Below are 20,370 nucleotides of genomic sequence, written 5' to 3' on the forward strand. Positions count from 1 at the left end.
TTGTCTATGAGATAGCTATCCTCTAAATATTGAGGTTTCTAGGCCTGTCCCACACTCATGACATGTGTCAAGTCCAGGGGACTCAGCCTCTCAGTCTTTTTGAAAACATAAAACATTTCCTTTAACAAGTTAATCAAAACGAAATAGTAACAAAAATAAAGTTATAAAACCATAAAAGGAAGGGACCTAGAGGACCAATTACTAGAATATCTTGTAAAATTTATACTAAATTTCTAAGGACACAATTTCTAAAACATTTACAATAGAAGATTCTTCTGATTTTTTTTTTTCATTATGTTGTATTTTAAAAAACCAAGACTATTTTTTTTTTTTTTTTTTAACTATGTATTCATACTTTACCAATATATAACTTCAAGGGAGAAAACTATATTATACATAATCCACCGCGTCCATGGCTCCTTAGGAAAGATGCATTTATTCCTAACAAAAGCTCATTTCAACCGCATACCTAACAATCTTAATTAAAAAAAATTAAACCCTTTGTGAAGGTAGTGTGAACAAGACATTAACCTATTAAACTCTAATTATTGACCAATCAATCTATAATTAAGCCAATTCACTATTATAACACAATGTAAATTCATATAGTTATTTTGAAAATAAGTTTTTCTTTTCCCCTTAACAAAATTCAAACCCTCTCTCAATGTTTCAAGTATTATTCATCGAGCTACAATATTAATCTTTTCAAATTCAAACACATCCTTTAAAATTTTAAAACCTATATTCTATTAAATTCATATATTTTATGAACTTAATAACAATTATTAAGCGCGTTACACACTAAACTCTAACACTTAAAAAAAAATATTAAAGCTTCCAGCTAGGGGACATCTCTTTCTCTGGTTCATCGGTCTCGGTCGTCAGTCTCCCTCGCCGAACCTGAAAGCGTCGGAGACTTCACAGAAACCGGCTGGCGCGGCGTGGCAACCACTTGATACTTGAAAGGTCCGGTTGTGGGGTTAACTTGGGAAGAGATGGCTAGCTAGCCTTTTATGGCTAGTGAACACAAGTCCTGGAGAGTGAGCGGCGCCTGAGACTTGGAGAGTGGCATGAGGAAGTAAATTTGACCCTGTTGGAGTTGTTCTTCTTTTGCGAGATGAGGGACTTGGGAGCCGATGAACATGGACTCGGAGCTGCAGAGATAGCAGTTGGGGTTCTGGGAGAGGATGTTTCTGGCTTCAATGGGTTCTCTAAATTCCTGTAGCCGTCCATCCAAGTGAATGATCTTGACTGTGAGTGGCCTCTTGAAGTTGTTGTTGTTGTTGCCACCATTTCCCTTCCTGTATGAAGGAGATATTGCGCAATTCCCCATTGATTGATTCTGTAAAATGAGCTGAGCTGAGTTGAGTTGAGTTTGGTTGGATTGGATGAGGAAGAAGGTAAAGAGAATTGTGTTATATATAGGGAGAGAAAAAGCATATTTCAAGATCGACATTCCAACAGTGATTCCTGCTGTATTATATAATATTAAGTACAAGCACTTGGAATTTGATATATGTAAGAACTTTTTATTTTTTAACCTTTATGGGCTGCTAAGCGAAGATATGTGAAGTCAGTGATTATGTATGATTATAAAGATAATCATCTATGATTAATTTAATATAAAGAAAAAGCCACATGACATTTACTAGTGGATCATAGACTAGTTTTCTTTTTTAATAATTGAGATGTTCGGTTCAGTTTACGTACATTTTAACTAATCTTCAGGGAGAGTTATCCCATAACAACTTACAGTCGCAACCCTCCAAATAAATCATGAGTAAATGTATTATCTTTACACCTAACAAGGAATCAAACCTAGGATTAAAGGTTAGACCATTTGTAGCCTCATCGGTTCGCCCTTACCCTGGACTACCCATGGGTGGGTAATTGTTGCATGTTTGCTTCCAGGATCCACTAGAAAATTAAAGATGTTAGGAGGATGATAACTTGAAAATCCGGACTAATTTGTATACACCTCAACTAATCCTTGAAATCTATTGTATACCCTACAAACTCAAAAGACTAGGTAAGCTATAATGTTATTGTGGTAAGTGAACCAATGTTTGAATCCAGAAATTCAAGGAATGGAGTAAATCTCTTTAATCGTCAGGCTAACCTTTAGGGTTAAATCGATATACTATTCATTAGTGTATGCCTCCCATTTACAAAAAGTATTAGCATAGTTTTAGCCTATCAATCTAGAATATACTCAAATAATTAATAAGAAAAAGAAAAGCGTGTGTTGGGAGGAGAAATGTACAGATTTTGATAGTGAGATCACGAGGGGACACATTACAGGAAGGTAGAGAGGAGAAAGAATCGAGGTCAATACAGGGAAATTGACAAAACCGCGGCCTTCAATTAACAATTTATGATGGTCGTGTGATTCACATTTGAGAGGCAAAGACTTGGTTTCTGAAACTGCTTTTCCTCTTTTGACCTTTTTTTTCTCTTCTCATTGGATCTCTAATCCTTTAATGGGGTCCCTCCTCCATTTTATATAATCACTTCACTTGCTACACGAATGAGGATGAAGCAGATGAATTTAGATACAGTGAAAGGTCTTAACAATAATTTATAGTCAATATTCTTCACATATATATGGTCATTCTTTAATCAAACAATCGCTTTAATTAATCTTTATTAGGAAGTTCAGAAATCGGATCAGTTTGAACTTACTTTAACTAATACCTTAAAACTCTGAAACTACAAATAATCGTACAAGAGCTTTAGAGGTTACTATATATTATTAACAGTAGCGGGCTTCGAATTCAGAAAACTATGTAAATTTAAATATTTTTTTGTCTTTACCATTAATTGATTAAAGTTTCCCTTAGCATTATTGTTACTTTTCTCTGTAGATGTCACTTCAAATGGAATAATATGAGCATTTACACTTTAATTTCTTTGACTCTTTCTTGTTGGAATAACCAAGAACAAGCTCAGCTCCTTCCCCAACACATGCATCTCACTTCTTGACTCTCTTTTAATTTGATTTCTTCACGTGATTTTCCGCCTTCATTGCATGTAGCTTTCACTATATATCATAGCAAATTTCGACTGTTGTTTCCATATTTAACAAAAATTAAAATTAAAATTCTAAAAAATATCTTAGTTGCAAGAGATAATGAGATTGTATTAACCCTAAGGGATTGGTCTGGCGATTAAACAGGTTTGCTCACTTTCTTGAGATCTTGGATTCAAACCTTGTGGCCATCTACCTCAATAATATTGTGGCTTATCTAGTCTTTTGAGCTTATAAGGTGTTTAATGGATCCGAAGATTAGTTGAGGTGCGCACAAGCTAGCCTGAACACCCTGATTATTAAAAAAAAAAAAAAAAAAGGGTTGTATTTACAAGAAAAGCAACGACTAGGGTTTTCTCTGAAACTTAACTGGAAATGCAAATTTTTTTTTTTTTTTATGAATAAGGATGTCTGGGCCAACTTATGTACACCTTAACAATACCTCGAGATCTTGAAACTATCGGTCGAGTAAGAGTTCCAGTAATTACTCCTAATAGCAACCGAGGAGGGACTCAAACTCCAAACCTCTTGAGTAATATACTCAAGAGTTTCTATTGAACCACTTGCCTACCCAGAGATAGTTAAAGTGCAAATTCTTTAAGTCTGCCATCTTGCAGGATCACTTTGGCCGTGGCTACATTTGTTGCCTAACGAACTGAAAATGCCCATATGTTTTCTTGATCAATTTCATGAAAAGATTCCAATCCCATGTTTTTTTCGAAGCAAACCAATCATAAGACCATTCGGCTAACCCCTCGTGGATGGATGAATAGTACAAGAATTTAATTATATACTGAAAATAAATAGATTCGAAGCTATTGCTATGGCATATTGATGTGGTCAAGATTTTGTCGCAAGAGTAATACTACATCAACAACCCTTTCTCACAACTCTGACNTTCCTACCAACAAGCCCATTGTTTTCAGATAAAATAAGAATGAACTAAAATAATATATAAGAAACTTTGACCCTTTCATAGACTGAAAGGTTAATTTAGACTCCCTTTATTATATGCATAGCCAAGTTGAGGACTTTAATTACTAAGTAAAGTTGACTGGTGCAGCGACTAACTACCTAGGGGATGATTGCTTTGTAGACTATTCCTATAAAGAAACCTCTTTAAAATTTTATGCTGATATTTTGCAAGGTCTTTCTCAATTCTCTGCTATGGATCTCATGAACATTAACACTGTTGCTTCAAAAACTACCACCATGCTCCTCTCCAATGGTTAGCATCATTTTTGCACTTTCTGTTTTCTACTTTGACTTGTCTTTTGCTGAACACTATTTCTCATCTCAGCTCCTGGCATCCTATGCGATTCAAGGGATGTTTCTAAGATGTGTTCAACTCCAAATTCATCAAGACTAATGCATAAGCAATATATGGACTTATCATGGATCAGGAGAGATGGATCATTGAAGCGGCTAATTTGCAGAACTCCAAATTCTATCAGAAGTACTTTTTATTTCTTCTTTCTCTGCCTTTTTTACGGAGACAATTTTCATTTCATTGTGTTTTTTAACATTATTTATGTATTTATGTATGTATATATATATAAAGGTGTGGAGAGGAGTGGAAGATTCAAAGTGAGAGCTTTTACAGAAGAACAAGAGGCTTTGGTGGTTAAGTCTTGGAATTCTATGAAGAAAGATGCTGGAGAACTTGGTGTTAAGTTCTTTTTGAGGTCATCAACAGCCTTCCTTTATTATTACATTTTAGTTTCACATTCCTTTCATTCTAACTGAAGGGTTGGTTGTTAACTTTGAAAACTTTACAGGATCTTTGAGATTGCACCATCAGCAAAGAAGCTGTTCTCCTTTCTGAGAGATTCAGATGTTCCTGTAGAGCAAAATCCAAAGCTAAAACCCCATGCCATGACTGTCTTTGTTATGGTCTGTTAATTCTCTTCACATCCTTCTATTTTAGCTGAACAATCAGCAATGTTATTTGCCTAGGATCTTACAATTTTTGCATTTATAATATATTGCAGACCTGTGAATCTGCTGTGCAACTTAGAAAGGCTGGCAAAGTTACTGTGAAAGAGTCCACTCTAAAAGATTTAGGTGCCACTCATTTAAAATATGGTGTTGTCGATGAACACTTCGAGGTAACACTTTTGCTTATTGAGTATCAACAAGTTAAAACAAAGTGCAGATCAATCCTCAAATTGCTTGTTTAATTAATAAACTGCAAATAGTCCTCTGGACTCTCCCAAATGTTGGAGTTGTCGACCACTTCAGCATTAATAGGCCACACTTTTCTCTTGTAGCGGGGGGTAGCAATCAATAGGACAAATTCAGTGAGATGTGAGGTAGTATTGAAATAATATTGACTGTGTTGGACATAACTTGTTAATTGGGTAAACCAGGGTAAATCGCGCGTTTTCTTCTTTCTCTTTACTGTTTGTGTTTGCGTGTTTTCTGTTTATTCTGTTTTTCGTATATTCCTATGTAGGGTAAGAAGTTTGAACAGAATTTGCTCAATTACGAATGAAATTTTATGTATGTGTTACAGGTAACAAAATTTGCCTTGTTGGAGACCATAAAAGAAGCAGTACCAGATATGTGGTCACCAGAGATGAAGAATGCATGGGGAGAAGCTTATGATCAATTGGTATCCGCCATAAAAAATGAAATGAAACCTTCTGTATAAGTTTCATACGTATCAGTGATAGCTTTTAATGAAAATTAAGCTTGAAATATTCAATCTTTCTCCAAATAGATCAATGAGCACTCTGATTATCTTCTGGGTTTTCTACCATTTACTGCCTCTTTACATTACTATATCTGTACTAAAGAACAATAAATAAATTTTTTATTGATGATCAAATATTATCAGGCCTTATGAACCCATTAAATGTTTTCATGAGTTAAAACATGAACACAAATTGCCCTGCAGGGTCATGTCCAACAAGCCATGAGCCAAAAAGTAAAGTCAAGTTTTTCTTTCTTCTACTGAGAGTAATCAATCACTTTTTGATGACTTTGAGGATGGTAAATGGCAGAACTGTTTTGAACACGGATTATTAAAGTGTGAACAGAACAAGATCCAGAATCTTGTAAAGAAGATGAGAATTAAGAATTAGATGAATATAACATTAAAAAACAAATGTTCATGTCAAAGGGAAACCGAACCGTAAATCCTAAATCCAACTTAGTAGATACAGATATATTGTCCATTTTGAGCTCCCACACGGATTTGCTTTTGGGTTTCACTCGAACATATTTCAACCAAAACACGACTATTTAGTTAAGTGGATCCCCAAGTCTTATAAATTTGAATCCAAACTTCCTTTTTTGGTATCCGGGGTGTTCGAGCTAGCTTGTGCGCACCTTAACTATTTTTTTGATGCCCTGAAGTTAACTGTCAAGTAAGCCTCCAGTGACTATCCTAGTAGTCGTGGAGATTCAAACTCAAGACCTCTTGAGTAATACACCCAAGAATCCTAAACAAAGCATCAAACTACTTAGAGATAGTTGATCCAAACTCATTGAATAATGTGGAATGTGACAATAAGATACATCAATGTAAGCCAGACTTTACTAAATTTTTTTCCTAAAATATAACTTGAGTTCTTGGATATGCCTTCAAATACAAGTGGGAAACTGGGTATGCAAGTATCTAATATAAAATATTTGACTTAAAAGACTTGCCAAATGGCGTCCCCTCCAAGCATACTGAATGAACAAGTAAACCCATCAAGTAGTCAAAACCAAGTTCTCTTTGCACAGCACATTGTTTCTGAATGTGACCAACAAAAGTGGCTCCTCATTGCCATGAAGAGTTAATCATCTCAATATAAAATTGTGTATGCAGGATTGTTACAAGCATCTGGGCACCAATTTTTTCAAGTCATCATTTTGTGTATCACATTCAATCTTTAGTTAGTATCTGTTCATTGATCATCACCAATGGCCATGAATACTTGTGAAGGCAAAGGAAGCTTCACTGAAGAGCAAGAAGCTCTAGTTGTCAAGTCATGGAATGTAATGAAGAAAAATACTGGAGAATTGGGTCTGAAATTCTTCTTGAAGTAAGCATATGCCTGTACTTGATCTTCCTTAATATTATTATAAATTTTTCTCCACTATTGATTTCTTTTTCTTAATAGGATATTTGAGATTGCACCATCAGCCCAGAAGCTGTTCTCATTCTTGAAAGACTCAAATGTGCCTCTAGAGCAGAACCAGAAGCTCAAGTCTCATGCCATGTCTGTTTTTGTCATGGTGAGTTCATTAATAGGCAATATTATTGATTAAATCAAGCTTATGCATTTTCTTTTAATCTAATTTTTGTTTGTGTAATGTATTTTACAGACATGTGAATCAGCTGTACAACTCAGGAAAGCTGGAAAAGTAACAGTAAGAGAGTCAACTCTGAAAAAATTAGGAGCTACCCATTTCAAATATGGAGTAGTTAATGAACATTTCGAGGTATGAAATTCATTCTGTTATTGAAAACATGCATACTTTCTTGTTTTCTCTGGAAGTTAATTAATTTTATGGCCATATGAACTGTTCAACAGGTCACTAAATTTGCACTACTGGAAACCATAAAGGAAGCAGTTTCAGAAATGTGGTCACCAGAAATGAAGAATGCTTGGGGAGAAGCTTATGATCAATTGGTTGCTGCTATAAAAGCTGAAATGAAACCTTCCTCTTAGAATTGCTGAAAAAATAGAAACAATAAATACGGTTGTATACGTCGTATTTTGTATCTTTTAGTGTTAGTTGATGATAATAAACCGTTTGATTATTGTCTCAGCCATATTCCTCGAGGTTTGCAGAAGAGATGGACTGATTAAATTAAAGAGTAATGCTACAGTTACTGAAGATTGCGCACCGAATGACTTGGTAAAATCCTAACCATTTATTCATTATTAGTTAATATTAATCAACGGTCAAGATTTTGTCCCATCATTTGGTGTACAGATTCGGTGTACAACCTTCGGTGGCTCTATTATTTTTCTAAATTAAATTCCTTTAATTTCAAACAGTAAAAGTGCCCTTTTGAGTGAAAAAGCTGGGCAAAAAGTTCGGGTCCTCCCCAAGAACGGCCCCTGTAGGACCGGTCCCAGGCTCGGGCCTGGCCCGATTATTTTTAGAATGCCTCTTACCAAATAATCAAAGCCCTCTGGACAAATAACCAAATCCCTTTATAATATATGAAATACATTAAAAATTTACAGATCATTCACTTGTAAATTACAAAAACCTCCTTACATAATTATATAAATATATATAAAATTAGGAGGTTAAATGGATATTTACTAGGCCTGTATAGGACTGGCTCAAGGTTGGGACCGATCTAAGCCCTCACAAAAGTGACGGGTCAGGACCGGTCTTTGAGGGCCTGGGTTTGGGACCACCCGGGCCCAACTTTGCCCAAATGGACTAATAAAATTGCAATCTTAGCCGGATCAAACAGTGTTAGATCAAATTAATAACATCAATTAGGGACTGGAATTCTTTTCTACAAAAAAATAAAAATAAAAATTAGTGTACTATAAAGAATAAACAGCGAAATTCCTCTATTAATAATACTGAATGTGAAAACACAAAGGGCTCCAATAATATTTTATTTCCCCTTACAATTCCAAAGCTCTAACAACTATATTGCAGTCAAATATGATCAACTGGCCTTTATCACTCAATTCTCCGGCCACCGTGCACCGCCAGCCTGAGCTTTTTTTTTGTAGATGGTGTTACCTAATCCGAACTGTAAAACATTTAACATCATTTTTGTCCGAAGTACATTGCAATAATTTATCCGATGAGTACCCCATGTGGGCACTAGCTTTAATGGCTAATTTACACAATTCCTGGAGAGAAAATGGAAGGTGTGATTTGGTCAGTGGCATGAGAAAATAAATTTGACCCAGTTGCAGTTCTTCTTCCGCCGCCATGTGTGGCAAGTGAGAGTCAATGTACATGAGTTCTGAGTTGCAAATGAAGCACTTGGGATTCTGATAGAGGACATGGCTGGCTTTGATTGGTTTGTTGAATTCTTGCAGCCTGCCATCCAAGTGAATTATTTTGGCAGTTGATGATGACCATTTTAGGCCTTCTCCAGCCTTGTTTGTGCAGTGAGAAGACGCACAAACTCCCATTGGAATGTCTTTGTTTTAGAGATAGAAAGAGGAAGAGAGAATCGGTATTTGGATTCTGAGAGTTGAGATGCATTTATGTAGGCAACTTATGTGTTAGTCCAAGATTCTCCACTAATGTTTTGATTTTACAAATACAGCTAGTCCTCTTCATCAGAGGTCTGGATCGTACGAACTCCAACTAATTTTGTAATGTTTTGAATAGGGGTGAGCATGGGTAAAGGGCGGTTCTGGGTTCTAGAAAATTGGAACTGGGAATTCCTATGTCCGATTCCAATTCTTATAGTACTAGAATCGGGAACCGGAACCGGATTCAAGGTCCAAGTACTTGGTAGGAATTGAGACTGAATTATAATTTTTGTAAAGTTTTGGGTTGTCTGTGTAATTTTTTGGGGTTGTATTTGTTCTTTTTTTAAAAGTAGGGCGTAATTGAATTAACTGGGTAGCCAGAACCGAAACCGAAACCTATGTTTTGTGTGCCGATTCCAATTCCAAATCTTAGGAACCGACCAGTTCCGGTTTCTTCAAAATATGCAGGGAACCCAAAACCACTCACCCCTAATTTTGAGTATAAACAAAATAGATGTTGTTCACTTATCAGTTCATAAATTTACTCGAAACACGTCTAATTAGTTAAGAGAATTCACAGCTTATGAAATAATTCAAACTCTTATTCACTTTTTTTTTTTTTTTTTTTTATAACCAGGATTGTCTGGGTCTGCTTACGCATACCTCAATTAATTTCTCGGAACCTTGAAACTACCAATCGAGTAAGAGCTCCAATGGCTACCTCTATTAACAATCAAGAAAGAACTCGAACTTAGAATCTCTTGATTAATACACCCAAAAGTCCCTCTCGAACCATTCAAATCAGACTCTTATTCACTCCTCGTACTATCTTATTAAGTCGAAGCCAACTATAAAAGTGAATAGATATTTGTCCGCTTTAAATTTAATCCATGAGAATTTGCTAACGATACATGTTAAATTAATGTTTGGTTAGGTACTTGATTTGGAAATTTGTAGAATATTTGACAAAGATATCACTAGCAGTACAGATATATACAAGGGGGGAAGCTGTCTACAACTTGGACAGTCTTGAGAGGCTCAAAATATTCCTTGGGAGAAAGAATCCAAGGCTGAGGCTCCATGCCTCTCATTATCCTCCATCACTATTTCTGACGCTTCTGAATCCATTTTTTAACTCCAAATATTTTAAACAATGTGTTTCTAATGTGAGTTTTAAAAAAAAAACAAAAAAAATCTACTTCTGAAGATTCTTACAACTATCCACTCATGGGTGCCCCAACAGTAAGGACGAACCAAAGAGATTGTGTATAACTTCAATCCACAATTCCAGATTCGATTCCTCGTTAGACGTAAATATAATATATTTCTTTATAATTTACTTAGAGGGTCATGACGGTCAATTGTTATGAGATAGCTTCCTCTAAATATTTGAAGGTGTTGCTATGGCTGTCAACACTCATGGACATGGTGTCAAGTCCATGGTGACTTCAGGCCATCTCTAGTCTTTTGATAAACCATAAAACATTTCCTTTAACAAGTGAATACAAGAACGAAATAGGTAAAAAAAATAAAGTGATAGAAACCATAAAAGGAAGGAGACTAGGAGACCAATTACTTAGAAATATCTTGTTAAAAATTTTTATACTAAATTTCTAAGGAAAATATTTCTAAAAACATTTAATAGAAGTATTCTTCTGATTTTTTTTTTTTCATTTGTTATTTTAAAAAACCAAGANAAAAAAAAAAAAAAAAAATTATCCTTTAAACCGTTACATTTAAGTCATAGAACATAATCTCCATTGCAGGTGATAGTGTTAGTTTCGGAGAAGGGGGAAAACGTTTATTAAGTCAAATGTTGGGGATAACAGTGTGATTATCCCTTTTAAAAAGCAAAGACTATTGCAGCACATACCTAACACCTTTCCCCAAATATAAACACAAATTTGAATTAAGACTAAATCCATTTAGTACCCCTAAGATATCGAACCTTCAATGCGGTCCCTATATTATCCGACTTATCCAACTACCTCCCCTATTGTTAGTTTTTTTCCGTTAAAACTAATGTTTGACCAATCTTGAATTTTAGAATGATCAAATAACCCCTAAAAATAAGTTTATACAAAATTAAGAAAAATATCTAAATTTTTCAAAGAAATTTTAACTTAGGATAAAAAAATTCAATAAAATTCTTTGAATTTAATATTTTCTTTTTAAATTGATTGATTTTCAATTATTTTTTCAAATTTTTAATGATTTTTGGTTCTTTCAATCTTCTTATGAATTCAATATAATTTAAGATTTTCTAGTATTTTTAAGAATGTTTTTCGAAAATTTCAGGTTTTTCAAAAAAATTCTTTAAGGGCAATATTGTCATTTAGTGGTCAAAACTAGTCAAAAGTCAGTTTTAACAGAAAAAAAACTAACGACAAGGGAGATAGTTGGATAATTTGGATAACACAAGGACCAAATTTAATTTCAAATAACCCAGGGGTACTAGAGGATGTAGTCCATTTAAATTAATCCCTTAATGGTGAAGGGTTTGTATGAACAAGATATTGTCTCATATTGACCTTATTAGATTTCTAAATTTTTCTCCATAAAATCTATAAGCAATCAAACATTTAAACAACTCACTCATAGTTTGTCCAACGGTAAGGGCGAACCAAGGAAGATGTGTATAGAGCCCCGTCGCTCACCACTTAGTGGCTCCGCTGTTATGGTTGTTAACACGGACATGAAGTCAAGTCCATAGTGACTTTAGTCCCCCATTTCTGTCTTTTGATAAACCCATCTCTTTAACAAGTCAATACAAAAATATAAAGTGATAGAAACCATAAAAAGGAAGGAGACTAGGAGACCAAATGCTTAGCAATACCATATTGTATAACTTTTAAAAGGGTTTATTACACTGACACCCCTAAGATTTGGTAAGTCCCCCCCACCCCTGATTTTGGGAAACTAACACCCTCACCCTCAATTTTTGTCAGTTAAATATAACAGTATTAATCATTTTGATATTATTGCATTTCTCACATGGGAAAAAAGGGTCGATAGTTTATTAATTTTTTTTTTTTTTTATCCTTAGTACCATTATATTTGAGTCATAGGACATAATCTCCATTGTAGGTGATAGTGTTAGTTTCCAAAAATGGGGGAAAACGTTATTATATCAAATCTTGGGGATAACAGGTAATTATTCCTTTAAAAAACAATATATATTTCAGCACATACCGAACCTAACACCTTTCCCCAAATATAAACACAAATTTAAGTTAGGACTAAATCCATTTAGTACCCCTGAGATATCGAAACTTCATCCGGTCCTTGTGTTATACGAATTATCCAATTACCTCCCCTATTGTTAGTTTTTTTTCCATTCAAACTAATGTTTGACCAATTTTGACTTTGAGAATGACCAAATAACCCCTAAAAATAAGTTTATACAAAATTAAGAAAAATATCTAAATTTTTCAGAAAAATTTTAACTTAAGATAAAAAACTCAATAAAATTCTTTAAATCTAAGATTTTCTTTTTACATTGGTTGATTTTCGATTATTTTTCCAATTTTTTTAATGATTCTTAGTTCTTTAAATTTTCTTATGAATTCAATATAATTTTTAGATTTTCTCGTATTTTTAAGAATTTTTTTTTTAATTTTAGGTTTTCCTTTAAAATTTTCAAAAAACATCTTTAAGGGTAATATTGTCATTTAGTGGTAAAAAACAATCAAAAGTCAGTTTTAACGGAAAAAACTAATGACAACAAGGGAGATGGTTGAATAATTTGGATAACACAGGGACTAGAATAGAACTTCAAGTAACCCAGGTGTACTAGAGATTTAGTCCATTTAAATTAATCCCTTAATGGTTAAGGCTGTGTATGAACTCGATATCGTTGAATTGACCTTTTTAGGTCTCTTAATTATTATCCATAAAATCTATAAGCAGCCAAACATTTAAAGTTTTAAACAACCCACTTATGGGGGTAGCCTAACGATAACGGTGAACCAAGGCATATGTGCTTAGATTTAACCCATAGTTTTAGGTATCGCGAGCGGTAGGTTGATAGTTTCTTCTGAGAATTAGACGTGTTGGAGTCTCACACTGACTAGACATGCTCAAGTCTACTAGTTTATAAGAAGGGATAATTCTCTCATTCAACAAGACTTTATTGGGTGAAATCTACTGGTATTAGAGCTCAGATTCAGTTGAGCTGAGTGCTTGACCAGCGGATGAGAAGTTAGAGTCGACAACTATTTCTAATAACAGACATAACCTAACATATGGGCTTGATCATGAGAGGAAGTGTTAGAGTCTTACACCGACTAGGTACGCTCAAACCTACTAATTTATAACAAGGAGTAATCTTCACATTCAACAAGACCTTATCGAGTGAGGAGTCAAACTCATCTCAAATTATATCAAGTCGAAGTGTGTCGAACACCTCAATTAACAGATAAAATAAAAAATAAACATTTAAACACACAATAATATTATTTATTTATATGAAAATTTTATGTATTTTCTTTTGTCCCTTACACAATAATTGTTCTATTATTACGTCACCCTCCACGCTTTGGGCTCGAGCTTTGCATCAAAAGCTACAATATTAATGTCAAAATCCAAAGCATACCTAATTATAATTAAATTATATTCTAATTAATAAATATATTATCATTAGTCAACAAGCTGATCGTCACTTTGGTTTCATCGTCATCGTCATCCTCTCCTCGCCGGAGCCTGAAACCCGATCGGAACTTCACAGAAACCAGCCGGCGGCGTCGTGACTGCTGCTGCTCGATACTTGAAAGGCGGTTGTGAGGTTAACTTAGGGAGAGCTGAGCTAGCTTTTATGGCTAGCGAACACAAGTCCTGGAGAGTGAGCGGTTCCTGAGATTTGGAGAGTGGCAGGAGGAAGTAAATTTGACCCGGTTGAAGTTGTTCTTCTCCGGCGAGATGGGGGACTTGGGAGCCGACGAACATGGACTCGGAACTGCAGAGATAGCAGTTGGGGTTCTGGGAGAGGATGTGTGCGGCTTTGATGGGCTCTCGGAACTCCTGTAGCCGTCCATCCATGTGAATGATCTTGGCCGTGAGTGGCCTCCTGAAGTTGTTGCAGCCACCATTTTGTTGTGTGTATTGAACCGATATTGCACAATTTCCCATTGATTGATATTCTGTAAACTGAACTGAGTTGAGCTGAGCTGGGGAAGAAAGTAGAGAGAATTGAAGTATATATTATGAAGATCACGTGATCTGTAAGAGGGGTTACGTATATTATGAAGGTAGCGAGGAAGCAACGAGGTCAATAAAGGGAAATTGACGAATTTCAGGGGGCGGGGGTTGTTTCATATTTGTGACGGGAAGACTTGCTTTCAAAAACTTCTTTTTCCCCTTTTGACCTTTCTCTTTTTCATTGGCTGTCTAATCCCTTTCATTAATCCTTTAATGTCTGAGTAAATGACTTTTTCCTATCTAAATAATTGTTTTTTTTTTTTACACGTTTTTCACGAATAAATTTTTTAAATACTACTTTACTATCTAAATTTATATTTTATCGATGAACAAAGAGCAAATTTGATCCAGACTGTTGAGGCTTTTGAAGAGCGGAGGTCGATGAATCTTTTGGTAGTGAAAGGTTGAATTTTGGTGGTTAAGATTGATCAAAAATTGGCTTAGTAGGAGTGACTATACAAACCATAATCACTTGATTATCAGCGATTGGCAGGGTCGACGGGAATAGGGTTTGAAAGAATTTAGTGAGTGATGATCGGAGAAGAGAATGATGGTAGTTTAGGGTTGTAAAGATGTCAGAATCAGGGAAAAGAATGATGATAGTTTGGGGTCGTAACGATGCCAGAATCGGGGAAGAAAATGGTGATAGTTTGGTATATTTTGAAGAGAATCAGGGAAGATTTAGATATGTTTCACATTTGTGAGGGGAAGACTTAGCTTTCACAATCTTCTTTTTCCTCTTTTGACCTTTCTCCTTTTCATTGGGTATCTAATCCCGTTCCTTAATTCCTTTAATGAGTCATCTTTATTTTATCAAATAAAGTTTTATTCACAATTCAATTTTACAAACTCTCTCATAATCCTGATTGATCAGTTTGTAATTAGGCAGGTAGGATCGACAATTGGGTAAGTGAGACATATTACGAGTTGACCAATTACGAGCTGTCATATATGAGTTGTGATATTATATTATAAGTGTAGTATTACCCTTATTTTATATAACAATAAAGATTGACTCACAATCCAATCTTACAACCTTGACGTGACAGCTCATAATTGGATAAACAGGACCCATTACGAGTTGATCAATTACAAACTTCCACGTTAAGATTGTAAACAAAGGTTTGCGAGATTGAGTTATAAATATAATATTGTCCCAAACTTTATATAATCACTTGCTACATGAATGAGGATGTTTTAATTATTATTTTTTTTCACATATTTATAAGTATTATCTGATATAAATATTTTGAAGTTTGAAATTTTTAACGAGTAAATCAAAGGACAGGAAAGTATGATAATTTGATTGGATTAATTGACACTTTTCGATGAAATTAGAATAATAATGCTTATATTGGATTCTCTACTACCAAATTTTGAATTTTGATGCATGAAATTGCCATAGTCCCAAATTTTAATTACATTAATTAATTCCCAATATTTTTCGAGCTGAATGGGTAAAAATTAAGTGCCCTTTCAATTAATTACGTAGCAATCAAGAATTTTTTTATTTTTTTTTAATTGTAAAACCTGTGTTTGGCCTTTTGTAGTGAGCATCCGTTAGTTTCAGAAATATGAGTCTAACCCTTGAGGGTTTTGTGTGTGTGTGTCTAGTGAGTACCTATTAGAAGTGAAATCGAGTTGAGTATCTGGCTTATCGTAAGGGTGAGCGGTTCCGGGTACCCTCCATTTTTCGGGAGAACCGGAACCGGAACCGCATAGTATAAGTTCCCAAAAAAAGGAACCGGAACTGGAACCGGACAGTGCAGGTTCTTCAATTCAAGGAACCGGAACCTAAAATGCAAGTTCCGGTCCTTTCCGGGGTACCCTGTAAAAAATAATTACCCCCTATTAGTTTAAAAAATGATAAAAATACCTTAAAAGTTTACAAATACACCCCTAACAAATTTTGATTATTCATTCATTTGTGTCCAATGTAACTCATAACCTGTAATCTCTAAGCAACACTTGAATTCAATCAATTCATCACAATTCACATACAATTCGTCAATCAAAACCAAAACACAAACAATTATTCATCGCAATTAATGTTATAATTGGCCAATTGGGTATTTATAATATACTAAATATAATTTAGTAAATTTAATATTATAAATTAATAATGTTATACTAATTAAGTGATCATACTACCATGTAAATTGTAATGTTATAATTAATTAAGTAATATACTATTTAATTATAATGTAATATTATAATTAATTAAATTGTTAATCATTTAATTAAGTATTGTAATATTGTTTATAATAGAATGTTATAATTAATTAAGTAATCATACGACATTATCATGTAATGTTATAATTTAAAAATTCTAATCATTTATTAAGTATTATGTAATTAGTAAATTACTAATGTTTATAATATATGTCATAATCAATTAAGTAATAATTAATTATGTAATGTTATATTAATTATATGATCATACAATAATAGTATAATGTAATATATAATGAATTAATTATCATACTATAAATCTATAATTTAATATTATAATTAATTAATTTCAAATCATTTAATTATATCTAATGTTTATAATGGAATGTTATAATTGATTAAGATCATATTATAATATATAAGGTAATGTTTAAATTAATTAAATTTTTAATCGTTTAACTAAGTAATGTATATATAGTAAATTACTATATTTATATGTAATGTTTAATTCATAACTAATTATGTAATCATTTAACTATATAATGCTATAAAAGTAAGTGATTTATATATATATAATATAATAATCTTATAATTAATTGAGTATTATTTAATTATAATGTAATGTTAATTAATGTTTATAATGAAATGTTTATAGGGTAATGTTAAATTATTATATTGTGCTAAGGTTTATGTAGTAAATTAGTAATTACTAATGTTTAAAACATAATATCATAACTCATAATCAGTTAAGTAATCATAATTATGTAATGTTATAATTAATTATGTGATCATACTATAATGTAATGTTATAGTGAACTAAGTAATCAGATTATAGATCTTTAATGTTTATTTAAAATTATTAAAATTTTAATTGTTTAATTAAGTAATGTAATATAATAATGTGGTAAATTACTAATTTTTATAATAATGTTATAAATTTATAACTAATTAAGTAATCATTTAACTATATAATGCTATAATTAATTAAGTGATCATAATATAATGTAATATAATAATGTTATAATTTAATTAAGTTTATTTACTATAGTAATATTTAATTAATTAAATTTTTAATCATTTATTAAGTAATCATTTGTTTATAATGTAATGTTATAATTAATGTTTATAATATAATGTCATAATCAATTAATAATCATCTAATATGTATGTTATAATTAATTATGTAATCAATTTCATACTATGATGAAATAGTGAAATGTTACAATGAATTAAGTAATCATACTATAAGTCTTTAATATAATATTATAATTAATTTGTTTATAATAGAATATTATAATTAATTGTAATCTTAATTATAATGTAATGTTACAATTAATTACATAATCGTACTATAAATTTATATATAATGTTGTAATTAATTAAATTTCTAATCATTTATTAAGTATTATGTTAATGTTTATGTAGTAAATTAATAATTAATATAATGTCATAATCAATTAAGTAATCATTTAATTATGTAATATTATAATTAATTATAATCATACTATACTGTAATGTGATAGTGAATTAACTATAAGTAATCATACCTAAATTTAATGTAATATTATAATAATTAAATTTTTAATCATTTAATTAGTTTATATATGTTTATAATAAAGTTATAATTGACTAAGTAATTATACTATAAATGCTTAATTAATTAAATTTTTAATTATTTAATTAAGTAATATACTAAGTTTATAACTTATAAGTCAATTATTAAGTAGTAATCAATTAATGTAATGCTATAATTAATTATACTATAAATCAATTAAGTAATGTTATAAAATTATAATTAATTAAGTAATCATTTAACTATAATGTAATGTTATAATTGATTAAGTATGATATTTAACTAGTAATTAAATTTATTAATGTTTATCAATTTATCATATATAATTAATTAATTACTAATTTATTATAGATATACTTAGAACTTGATAATTGAAGTAAATAACTAAATATATTATTACTCCATCAAATATACTATTTTATTCAAAAATAATTCTTTTAATAACATTAAAAATATAAAACACTTTTAATTGGATCATAATTCCAATTATTCACTTAATTGATTAAAACTTTAATATTAATGTATTATAATAGAGTAAACAACAAATTCCCACCCAAGGTTTGACGAAATCCCAGGTTAGTACCACTGGTTACATTTATTCCAGATTCCCACCCTTAAAGTAACAGTGTTATGAATTTTTAGGGTTTAAAGGGTACAATTACCATAATGCCCTTAACCCTAAATTAATTAAAATTATGTTTTAACCCCTAAAATAGTAGAATTACAAAACTTACCATTTTATTTTCAAATTATATCAAAAACACCCTCGGTCACTATACACCCTCACCGAAAACAGCCCGATCTGGGCTGTTTCCGACGACGTCGAACCCCCTGGTCACCTCCATCACCTTCCCCGTAGTCCGTCGTCCAAAACCCCTCTGGTTCCCGACTCATTTGCCCCTCCAATCGCCGGCACCGTTAGGCTTAGGGTTTTGGTGTTCTTCATCGGATTCCGGCCGATTCCGACGGTGAAAATCCAATTGGACACCACCAATGCAACCACCGTCCCCAAATCTGTAAAACCCCTATGTCCCCAGCAACCGTTTCGTCGTCATTCGCTGGCCGAGAGTTCGTGTTCATCGGCCGTTTTTCGTTGCCGTGGCCGGAGATCGGCGAGTGATGAGGGGTTGTGAATGGTATGGTTTTGTAGAGGGGAGGATGGGGGTTCAAATGGTGGTGACTATGGTGATTTTGGGTGGAAGAATCGCCGGAAAAGAGCGAAAAACGTAGGGAACGACGGCTGCTAACGTGCGCTGGGGGAGTGTTATAGGCGGTGGTCTGCTAACGTGCGCCGTCCATGTAAAATGACCAATTTACCCCTTTACCGTTACATCAAACGTTTTTCCGTCACTTTAAGGGTGGGAATCTGGAATAAATGAAACCAGTGGTACTAACTTGGGATTTCGTCAAACCTTGGGTGGGAACATGTCGTTTACTCATTATAATATATTAAAGCTTTTAATATGGTGTAATTTATCTGTAATAAGTATAATTATATTCGTATATCTATTTTAAAATTTTTTATATGTAAAATAATAGAAACCCTCCATTATTCACATTTCACAAATATTTCATTGTAGTCCAGGTTCCAAAACAGGTTCCAAAACAAGTTCCAAAATAGGTTCCAAACAGGTTCCAAAACATTTAAAGTTTTAAACAACCCACTTATGGGGGTAGCCTAACGATAACGGTGAACCGAGGCATATGTGCTTAGATTTAACCCATAGTTTTAGGTATCGCGAGCGGTAGGTTGATAGTTTCTCCTGAGAATTAGACGTGTTGGAGTCTCACACTGACTAGACACGCTCAAGCCTACTGGTTTATAAGAAGGGATAATTCTCCTATTCAACAAGACCTTATTGGGTGAAGCCTACTGGTATTAGAGCCCAAATTCAGTTGAGCTAAGTGCTTGACCAGTGGATGAGGAGTTAAAGTCGACAACTATCTCTAATAACAGACATAACCTAACATATGGGCTTGATCATGAGAGGAAGTGTTAGAGTCTTACACCGACTAGGCACGCTCAAACCTACTAATTTATAACAAGGAGTAATCTTCACATTCAACAAGGCCTTATCGAGTGAGGAGTCAAACTGATCTCAAATTATATCAAGTCGAAGTGTGTCAAACACCTCAATTAACAGATAAAATAAAAAATAAACATTTAAACACACAATAATATTATTTATTTATATGAAAATTTTATGTATTTTCTTTTGTCCCTT

General features: G+C 33.0%; 4 protein-coding genes across 4 annotated transcripts; 2 read left to right on the plus strand and 2 right to left on the minus strand.

Annotated features, from left to right (window-relative positions):
• Positions 1-1,003: 1,003 nt before the first annotated feature.
• On the minus strand, positions 1,004-1,333 carry LOC116145413. The gene has a single exon (XM_031430876.1). The coding sequence runs from the start codon at positions 1,331-1,333 to the stop codon at positions 1,004-1,006; it is 330 nt and encodes a 109-aa protein (XP_031286736.1).
• Positions 1,334-4,082: 2,749 nt separating this feature from the next.
• LOC116145373 (non-symbiotic hemoglobin 1-like) lies at positions 4,083-5,735 on the plus strand. Its single transcript, XM_031430829.1, has 6 exons — positions 4,083-4,256; positions 4,329-4,484; positions 4,590-4,713; positions 4,807-4,921; positions 5,020-5,136; positions 5,544-5,735. Exons 1-6 carry the CDS (start codon positions 4,196-4,198, stop codon positions 5,679-5,681), a joined length of 711 nt encoding a protein of 236 aa, XP_031286689.1. The 5' UTR covers positions 4,083-4,195; the 3' UTR covers positions 5,682-5,735.
• A 1,076-nt stretch (positions 5,736-6,811) lies between these two features.
• Positions 6,812-7,792, plus strand: LOC116145385 (hemoglobin-2-like). Its single transcript, XM_031430851.1, has 4 exons — positions 6,812-7,062; positions 7,141-7,255; positions 7,346-7,462; positions 7,555-7,792. The coding sequence occupies exons 1-4, from the start codon at positions 6,941-6,943 to the stop codon at positions 7,690-7,692; spliced, it is 492 nt and encodes a 163-aa protein (XP_031286711.1). The 5' UTR covers positions 6,812-6,940; the 3' UTR covers positions 7,693-7,792.
• A 6,092-nt stretch (positions 7,793-13,884) lies between these two features.
• Positions 13,885-14,331, minus strand: LOC116145414. The gene has a single exon (XM_031430877.1). It carries the CDS (start codon positions 14,329-14,331, stop codon positions 13,885-13,887), a length of 447 nt encoding a protein of 148 aa, XP_031286737.1.
• Between the last annotated feature and the right edge of the window lie 6,039 nt (positions 14,332-20,370).

This window comes from Pistacia vera, unplaced genomic scaffold (genome assembly GCF_008641045.1).
Source record: "Pistacia vera cultivar Batoury unplaced genomic scaffold, PisVer_v2 Contig461, whole genome shotgun sequence".
Classification (NCBI taxonomy): Eukaryota; Viridiplantae; Streptophyta; class Magnoliopsida; order Sapindales; family Anacardiaceae; genus Pistacia; species Pistacia vera.